This window comes from Malaclemys terrapin, chromosome 1, assembly GCF_027887155.1.
Source record: "Malaclemys terrapin pileata isolate rMalTer1 chromosome 1, rMalTer1.hap1, whole genome shotgun sequence".
In the NCBI taxonomy this organism is placed as follows: Eukaryota; Metazoa; Chordata; order Testudines; family Emydidae; genus Malaclemys; species Malaclemys terrapin.
Genome location: NC_071505.1, coordinates 47,189,722 through 47,199,886, shown reverse-complemented (window position 1 = coordinate 47,199,886; position 10,165 = coordinate 47,189,722). Strand labels below are relative to the sequence as shown.

The 10,165-nt window shown below is 44.4% G+C and overlaps 1 protein-coding gene across 4 annotated transcripts in view; it reads left to right on the top strand.

Annotated features, from left to right (window-relative positions):
- Positions 1 to 3,604: 3,604 nt before the first annotated feature.
- The window catches only part of CAV1 (caveolin 1), a 28,210-nt gene continuing 21,649 nt past the window's right edge, over positions 3,605 to 10,165 (top strand). The window contains exons 1-2 of one of the 4 annotated variants that reach the window (XM_054023707.1): positions 3,605 to 3,722; positions 4,976 to 5,140. In XM_054023707.1, the coding sequence (XP_053879682.1) occupies positions 3,693 to 3,722; positions 4,976 to 5,140 (195 nt within the window). In that variant the 5' untranslated portion in view covers positions 3,605 to 3,692. Of the gene's footprint in view, positions 3,723 to 4,245; positions 4,265 to 4,313; positions 4,535 to 4,975; positions 5,141 to 10,165 lie in introns of those variants that run through there. The other 3 variants (XM_054023722.1, XM_054023698.1, XM_054023715.1) reach the window with 3 other exon arrangements.

Sequence of the window (10,165 nt, the reverse complement as noted above, 5' to 3'; positions counted from 1 at the left end):
GGATTCTTAGGAACTTGAAGTCTTTAAATCATGATCTGAGGACTTCAGGAACTCAGCCACAAGTTATGGGTCTATTACAGTAGTGGGTGGGTAAGGTTCTGTAGCCTGCGATGTGCAGGTCAGACTAGAGTATCATGATGTTCCCTTCTGACCTTAAAGTCTCTGGCTACAACCGTTGAGCAAAATGGCTCTACATTCTTATATTTTCATAAGAAATCATGGACAATATTATATTTAGCAGGAATAAGAAGATGTAAATACAGCATCAGGGAGATCATTGCTGGAATACAGTGCTAGTTGTGGTGTCCACATATTAAAAATATGTTGACAAATTGGAAAGGGTTAAGAACAGAGCAACTAGAATGATTCAAGGTGTTAAAAACATGTCTTACAATGAGATACTTAAGAAGCTCAATCTCCTTAGCTTATCCAAGAGACGGTTAAGAGGGGAGTTGATCAGTGTCTATGAGTACCTCCACAGAGAGATTTGATAATAGAGGATGTGTTAATATAGCAAAGGCACATGCCTGGAAGCTGAAGCTAGACAAATTCAAACTGGAAATAAGGTGCAAATTTTTAACTATGAGTGTAATTAACTGTTGAAACAATTTACCAGTGATGTGGTGGCTTCGCCATCACCTGTAGTCTTTAAATCAAGAATGGATGTCTTTCTAAAATATGTGCTCTAGCTTAATCAGAAGTCATGGCCTTGATGAAGGAATTATCGGGTGAAGTTCTACAACCTGTGTTACGCAGGAGGTCAGACTAGATGATCACAATGATTCCTTCAGGCCTTAATGTCTGTGCATCAGGGAATGAGACTACATTGTAAACAAATCCCCATGCTTCATGCCACATACCAGTTGGGGCCCAATATCCAAAAGAAAAACTCCATAAAGAATGTATTAATGGCTGAGGTTCTCATCCATAAAAAAAACACTTAAGCCTGTGCATAACTTACAGCACATGAATAGTCCATTGAAGACATTAGAAGGTGGGATTCACAAAGGTGAGTTAGGCACCTTTGTGAATCCCACCCTAAATTACTTAAGTGATCTTCTTATGAACCCTCTCCAAAGTGTTTGGCTCTTTTTAGTACTGCACATGCTGAAGGTTGCTTACTGATAGACACCGTTTTAGAAATGAAATAAACTGGCTGGCTTCTGTAGAAAATAAATTTAAAGGAAATACATTGCCAGGAGCTGATTCTGATCTCAGTTACACCAGAATATATTAGGAATAGTGCAGATGATGTCATTGGAATTACACAGGTATAAAATAGGTGTAAAAGAGATCAGACTCAGACTCCTAGAGGGCAGTTATACACTTGTAGTTAACTGTTATATCTCAGTCTCAGACATTGCTGCGTGGCGAGTAGTTTACACTCTGGTACCTATTTGGTAGAGCGGGAAATCATGCTGGGTATTAATCTAGAAGCATATAACACAAGTGCCGAAAAAACTTCCACTTCTAAAAATGAGAAGTACTGCCAGTGCTCAGCAAGTATTTTGTTCAATTCTACACTTACGTTTCAATCTTTCTGAAGGTTTCCATAATGGCTTATATATATATATATATATATATATATATATATATATATATATCTTCAGATAGTTTTTCAACAACAGATTGTCCCATCTGATGAACAATATAAACCATGCTGGTTGTTCTTTTGCTCAGTTGAGTTGCGTCTCTGGATCCACATTTGTGTTGGCTGGTTTGTTTGTTTGATTAATTCTTATGAAGGTAATGGTGTTATTGGAAATGGACACATTCCTTTGACCCTACCCATCCCTACAGATATGCCTCACACTCAGAAGTTGTTAGCATCAGTAATTTTCGCTTTGTGATTTATTCTCTCTTGGCATTTAACTTTAAGCAGTAACTTGTATTCTCACCAGATACCGTAGTTCATTTCAACCCCTAAGTTCCTTGATCTGGAATTCATCTTTCAATGTGTATAAACTCTGCCAACTTTGAAAAATTTTTGTACTGCAGTGATGCTGCAGTCCTACATGACTTCTTACAAGCTTCCTAGAAACAGGTTTCTTCTGAAGAATGTAAGAACTCTGGATCCATGTAGACTTCGGAGTTAACAAATGTATTTTTAATTTAGTCATCCTTAAGGCATGCAACAATGCTGCATAATGCTTCTAAAACTTCTGATACACATGTCTGAAACTGACTAATTTAAACATTCCTAACTTTTAAAACAATGACATGTTCTTCTTCAAATGCAGATTGCTTTTAAAAAAAGTTTAGGCCAAGTTTCTAGCCAAACGATTTTGCACACAAAAAAATTAACAAGATCATTTGAAATGAGAACCAATGTGAAGCATGGAAAATCTCCGCCCTGAAGGAATTTGCTTGATAAAATTATGAGCACTTGAAAAAGAGGGGAGTGAAAGGAGGGATAATTTACCATTAACTGACGACCCGTCCTCACTTATGATCATCACGATAATATGTTTGAACTCTATTTTCATTTTTAGGGGATGAACTTTACAGGCTATTTTACAGCATTAAACCAATGTTTACATCTAGTTTTCTTGGTGCAATACTCTGCTAACGGACATGTTTTAAAAGGTCAGATTATCTCTGCAAACGTTTAACAGAAAATAACTGATCGTTCCAACACGGCGAAATCTTAAATAGCAAAACAACGAATTAGTTCCTAGCAGTGCAGTGCCTTTGTAACCACAAGCAAAGGCACTTCAGACCCACAGAGCGCTGAGCATTGTTGTTATTTATTATTAATAAAACCGAATCTCTCTGAGTTACCCTGGGGTTTAGATTATAAAGAAACCGCATGCTGAAAACATTACAGCGTTTACCTCAATATCTCGTCTTTAAAAATCCCGGAAGATAATATGCATGGCAAACAGGCTACAATATGTTTGCATGGATCATTCTCCTCCCAGAAAAAAATACAGTAAAAGCGCGGACTTGTTAAATATTTGCATAGCTGTGAAATGAATCACTCGGAACAATTTCCCTCTTGCAACCCAAAAGGACCCCAATTTTCCACAGTTGTTCTTGTATGTAAACTATTGTCAAAGAAAAATACAAACTCCTCACTTTGATTTAGATGTGAAATACAACTACTCTCATTACTTTCCGCTCTGAAACATCAAGGCAACCGTTTTAGTACACAATATCTGGGGATCTGAAACAGGATTTATGAAGGAAACTGGAGACTTCTGACTGCGACCAGAGAACACAGAGACAGCTCCGAAGAGCTTGTCATCTTAGGACTAAAATTTGGTGCTTTTCCAGCACCACCGCCCTCGCAACATGCCGACGTGCTGCAGAGTGAATACATCGATTTTCCTTTTCGAAGCAAGCAGCAGTCTAACTTGGATCACTGTGTGGAGTGGTTGGCAAAGCAACCTCGCCCCAGGTTTCAAAATCTGCACAGGCAGAACAAGGTTGGGAAAGTCCAGTTTCAGGAATTCCCCCCCCCCCTTTGCACCCCCTGCTGCTCCCAGAGCTTTGGGGATGTGCCTAGACCCACCATTGCTGCCATCCCAGCCAAAAGCAAGCAGAACAAACCCTGGCCGGCGGCCAGCTGTCTCACTTATAGCTACCTCCCCCTCGCTTGCTTTTTACAATACAGGATCTTCCTTTCTCAGCGCGTCTAAACTATAGCGCAGTGAAACCTCAGTCAGACTCTCCACCAAGCCCAGGACAGCATGTCTGGTAGCCAATACGTAGACTCAGAGGTAGGATTTCCTTGGGATCCTTTAAAAAGTTAGTTCCAGTTCAGATACTTCTAGTTCCTGCTTCCTCCTGCCTCTAAGTACCTGCTTCAGCTATCGCTGGCTTGGCTTCTCTGGGCATTCTTGGCACTTTACTGATCTTGCTCTTGACCGTCCGTAACCCCTCCAGCAAAGAAGATAGGCTGTGCGCTTGGGAGGGGTGATTAGAGATAAGGATAGCAATCGGGGGTTATTTGTCCATGTTGCTAGCTCTCCGAGGAAACCCGATCTATTATTCGGCACCTTTGGGGAAGTTCCTCTCCCCATCCAGAGCCGATCGCTTTCCCTTCGTCCGGCTCTTTAACTTGTATTTGTAAACGTCGATATAGGAAACCGCGTCGCCCCGCAAAGCTAAAGGGTCAGGTGAAGCGCTGACAGCTTATTTCGTGGGCTGTTAATGAAGCTGCGCGGTGTTTTCCAGCCAGCACTAGTGACATGTTGCACAACGAGCAAAAGTCACCACCTGAGCAGGCTGCTCGGCTGGCTGCAGCCCTGTCGGGAAGGGGGTATGCTCTGCCCCGGCGGCGACTCTCCTTGCAGCCCTGGGGAGGAGTATTTGACAAGAGCCCAGGGCGACCCGTGCCAGGGGTCTGGTGTGATGGAATGTGGGACTCGCCCCAGGGGGCTGAGGGATGAGATCAGGGACTTGGAGCTGCAGTTGGCTGGGCTGGAGATGGGAGCCAAGTGAGGGACCCGGCGCAGAGATCGGGGACTGGGCACGCAGCCCCAGGTTGGAGATCGGCCTCAGATGGGGGGACAGACCTGAGATCCCGGGGGTAGGGACTGAGACAGACTCCGGGGGCAGGAAATGGCCCGGCTCAGAGAGCTGGCGCTGCCGGGATGGGCTGGGGGGCGCAGAACGGGACAGGGCGGCGGCGGCTGGGGCATGGAGCGGGCGCGGATTCAGCGGGGCCGGGCACATTCTCCTCGGGGGCGAGGGCGCGGCGGGGCGGGCTAGGCGCCGGCTGCCGGCGAGCGCTGGCAGGGGACCCCTGGCGGTGGGAGTCGGTGCTCTGCTTGGTACCGCGCGAGCGAGGGGTGTGGTGTGGGCTGCTTTTATCCGTTTAAAAAGCCAGCCGGGGGGCAGGCTCGGCGCTGAAGGGTCCCCGGCTCCGCGCACGCTGCAGCCCAGCCGCTGGATGAGCTCGTGACACTCCCCGCCACCGCCCAGCCCCGGGGAGTGCCTCATCTCTGCCCCGCTCCTGTCCCGTCCCCAGGGGCTCCTGTACACCGCGCCCGTCCGGGAGCAAGGGAACATCTACAAACCCCACAACAAGAGCATGGCCGAGGAGCTGAACGAGAAGACGATGCACGACGTGCATACCAAGGAGATCGACCTGGTCAGCCGGGACCCCAAGCGGCTCAACGACGACGTGGTCAAGGTAAGGATTAAAAGCCAGGAAACGCGGGAGATCCGGGGCTGGGGGCAGAGAAGCTGGAGCCGTTTTGTTGTTTTGGGGGATGTTTTTATTATTATTTTTTTGCTACAGCAGCTCCGAGTGCCGGCGGCACGGTGTTTGCAGAGATGCCAGGGACGGAACTGGTAACATTTGTGACAGTTCATTGCTTCCCTTCCCTCCACCACCTGCTGTCCCGGCAAACTATTTAAGGGGAGGGGGCACTCTACTGCATCGGTTTAAATAGCCTCCTGTCAGTCAGTACATTAATTGTGGCCATTTGAGCTAGCTGGGGAGCTTGCAACTGGTGGGAGCGCAACAGAATGGGGGCGGGGGGGACACCGGCTAGGTGAATGAACCTGCGCTCCGAGTTCCATAGCAATGGAACCTGTTGCGAGAACTCAAGGGGAACAGGGTATTCAGCACCATCCGCACCGCCTGCTGCTCAGCCGGCGTGTTTTCCGGGCATCTCTAAACGGTAACCAACTAGCTACTGAAGCGACTGTAGCTTTCAAGCCAATAGTGCAAGCTGAACAAAATGCAGCTGTAACTGGCGGGAGGAATGCCCCATTACAGAACCCACGGGCTGAGTGAACGGTCCTTCTGTTGCAGTCAAACTGGCTGCAAATGCTTGTTGGTAGTGCTTTGTGGTGTGGTGGGGGTGAGACATGGAACGAACATTACCATATTTAACCCAGGAAGGGAGATTTTACTGGCCAGCAATGATTCCTATAAATACCTTATAAAGGAATGGCAAAAAAAAAAAAAAGCAAAAATCAGGTGGAACTCAGATTACACTGTTAAGGATTTCTCTACACTACTTTCCTGTGGAACAGCTTTTCCCTGATCCAGATGCATACAGCTCACTTTTCCTAAGCCAATTGTTTGCAAAACCATAGCTCCTGGTTATTTTTTTTTCTGCAGTACTGAAATTATAAAAACAGGCAATAAACAAGCAAAAACTCAAAGTGACTGTGCCTGGACCTCTGGTCAGATTTTTAATTCCAATTTTGATCATTTCAGCAAATCTGGGACAATGGACATTGTTGCCTGGGCCCATCTGGGTCAGTGAAACCCTGGAGTTGATCCCTCATTAGCAGAGGAATGTCCTTCAAGTTTGTTGGACTCTGGGGAAACAGCAGATATCCAATGCTAACCTGTTTCAGATCCAGCAGTCATATAGTGCAATCCTAGTTCATCCTGCCTCTAGGATGGGAGGTAAAGCCTGTCTGTTCAGGTACTTTCAAGGAAACATTTCATTCTCTCTGTATCAGAAGAATTCCACTTTTGTTGATTTTCAAGGCAGGTTGGTGAAATGATTTAGACCTCTAGGGCCTAATCCAGAAAGGTGCAGAGCGCTCTTAAATCTCATTGACTGCAACAACATTTGAAGGCACTCATCACAGCAGAGGCTCTCTGCCTTGCTGGATCAAGCCCTAAAAGTTTTTGCAGGCAGATGGTATGCTCATAGAGCTATTTCCATAACTTTGCCTTTACAATCTAGAAACAAAAGAAGTTGAATTCTGTACACACTGAAAAATGGTCTACAAAAGATACAGAATGGCGCAAATGTTAATTTACAAGCCAACAACTTATTTTTATAAACTGAGAATTTTGTTTTCCTTTTGGTTGTGGAAGAGGAGCTGTAGGGGGAGAGCTTTGTGAGAGTTCGGAGAGGAGCATGCTAGTGCTCATGTAACCCACATACCTCCAGGGTGTGGTGTTCGAGCCCATCTAGTGGCACCAGGCCACTTAGGGAGAGCGATTAATGAGTCTGCTCTACAGCCTTAGCTAGGGACCACATGGCTTTTAGCTCATGTAGTAGAGGCTCATGCATTTAGCTCCAGAGGTCCCAGGTTTGATCCTGCCCACCAATGACCGGGGACTGTTGGTGTTACACTCACTGTGTGCGGCAGCAGTGGTAGAAGTCCCCTGCAACTAAACCTTCTGAGTATGAGTCATAGCCCCCAGGCTGGCTGGAATCTGGATATCCACAGAACAGAACTGAACAGAGAAAGAAAAATCCTACTGGGAAAAGAAGCAGATCGCTGATGGGGGAAAAAAAGCATAGCTGTCTTAAAGGAAACTGAAATTTACAAAGCACATCCCTTCCACCCGCCCACAGGGACAAGCCCTGTGCATGGTTGTTTGTTACTCCCAGTGACCCAAAAGAAAGTTAGAAAGTAAGATTTATAGGAATTTAAAAAAATCAAAACCTTTGGTCTCTCTCTGAAACAATCTGGATCCCTCTTTCCACAAATGTGCCACTTGCAAACACCCTAAAAATCTCCACCAACCAACCAATCAGAAAACTGATATTGCTTCCAAAGTATGCCAATCCCAGTGAGTGAGTGACAGGGAATGTCAGTATCATATCAAGCCAGTGTTCAGAGCCCCACTTTCAGTAACATTGAGAGAGATAAGGTGGGTGAGGTAATATCTTTTATTGGACAAACTTCTGTTGGTGAGAGAGACAAGCTTTTGAGCTACACAGGGTATCCAACTTTTGTTTTTTTACTAACAACAACATTTGCAAAATTCATAGGGCAATTGGAAAAACAACATTTTCCCGTCTAGTTACAAGACAGGCAACAATTAATTTTGCTGTTTATACTTTATTTCACAGATAGGTCCAATTTGCAAACTTTAGATCCAAATTTCCGGGTTCTTCGGCTACTGCTTTTAAGTTCAGCTCTTTAAGGGGCAACCATAAAGTTCATATCTAGATCAGAGCTTTCTGAAAGCTTCTGGAGAGGCAGTGTAGTCTTGTGGACAGGACTTGACTGGGTGTCAGGTGATCTGGGTTCCACTCCTGTCTCAACCACTAGCTGGCTGTGTTGCCTTGAGCAAGTAATTTTGCTTCTATTCCCCCCTGCCATTTGTCCATCATCTACTTAGCTGTTCAGGGCAGAGAGTGTCTCAAGACAACAAATGTGTTTGTACAGTACCTAGCATAATAGGACCCCAGTCTCGCTGGGGTCTGTAGGTGCTACCATACAAGTAATAAGCCATATAAGTAATATTACAATACAAGTAATACACAAATAGTACAAGTTCAGGGATGTAAGGAGTCAGAATTGTGATTCAGGCCTATCTCTACTTTGTTTAAAATATTTGTGTTTCACCAGATTCAGAACTTTCAGCCTTTTACTCGGCTTTATGCATTTCTTGCCACTGTGCTATGAGAATCAGAGAGTAACGTGGGGGCAAGTAAATCAACCATGAAAAGTAAATGATTAGACGGAGAACAAGGAATCCGCTCTTTAAGCAGCTCTTTAAAAGGCCTCAGTGTTGCCTGCATTCAAAAAAATCTCATAACAAGTTTTAAAAATAACCCTAGCTTGTGAGAAGCAGGGGATGCATTCCCCTGGTGTACATCACGCTGAGCCTGCCACACAGTTCACTGCATTTGCACAGTGTCCTCTGCACCAGATAAATAGGCTGTAGGGAGCACAGCAGTAAAGCAAGGTGCTATCAGATAGGTAGGAATCAAGAAAAGGGCATAACCCTGCTCCTGATCTGTACTGACACTGGAGGATTATAGGAGCTTGACTCTAAAGCTAAAGATATTGGTGACCTCAGCTTCAGTCACACTATAACTTTAAAAGATCTGTGAAATGGAAGCTAAGTGCCATACTAATTCATGAAAAGCTGACTAAATGACGTGATTTATTTTAGCATTGGGGTGTATATTAGAACTCACTGAATCTAAGGCCCTCTCAGTTAAGGTGAAAAGGCAGCAAGGTGTGGGATTCTATGTGGCAGCAAAACAGCCGGAGGAGTGGAGGAGGCATTGAAACACCTCAGATTTGAGCCTCAGATCCTAAGGTGATGTCCCCCTTACAACTACCTTCAATAGTTAGTATTACCCCTGTCCAATCTCTGACTGTGGGGTGGGAGTGGGGGGAGAAAGAATCTTTTAACATCTGGCATTTCCTCATGCTCACGAAAGGCTGCATTCTACAAGATGACAAGTGCCCCTGACTGGGCAACATGGTGCAGGATGAGGTTCTAAATTAACTGATACGCTCAAATCTCTTCATGTGTGTACAACATTGTGTATTCATGAGGCTGTGTGAGAGAAAAACAACTTGCTTTAAGCAGTGCCATGAGTTGCCTACACCGCACCATTTGGATTGAACTACCGCAGGGGGAATACTGCAAAACTAATCCAGGGGTAGTCTCAATGTTGTCAATGAATTAGCTTCAGCCATGTGCTCAGTTCTCATGTCAGCTTTCAGCGAACATTCACGTGATCAAATTTTATTGGCATGAATGTTCACGGGACATGAATTTCATAGTTACATGCATGAGTAGTTCCCAAATTGAATTTGAAAACTGACATGTAGAAGTATTGGCATGTTTCCACACTTGTCAAATCAGGGAAGAGAAACAATACCACATGACTTATTTCATAGACTCATAGACTTTAAGATCAGAAGGGCCTTTAAGGCCTGTCCAATCCCCACTAACCAACAGAGCTCAACTAGTGTATACTCATACTGAGCTCTTTGATGTCCATGGAGTTAAAAAAATTGTCATAAAATATTTTCAAACAACAAATAAATCTAAAAAAACTGCAACATTTGTGGATATTTCATGAGCAGAAAAAGATCTGCCACATTTATCAAATATATTTTTTGTTCCAAACTTTTTACTCAGCTCCAAATTGAACATTGTTGTCTCATGTTATTTTTTGAAGTAACAGTCCTTTACAAAGAAAATAGTCAGCACCTCTGCAATTTTATTTTTCTTATGCACTCAGATACTCTGGTGATGGAGGCCATATAAGTTTGTAAAGAGGGAGAAAATAAAAGTAATTGTGTTTGCTTGCCGCTGAGTGCCAGATGTTCCTGGTTTATTTGCTGCACGGTCTACATTATCAAAAATGACCACTAATTTTGTGTCCAGCCCCTGGGTACCCAACTTGAGAGTCTAATTTATGAGTGCTGAGCACCTTCACCTCCCATTTGAAGTTGTGGGTTCTCAATGTCTCAGAAGAACATGCCT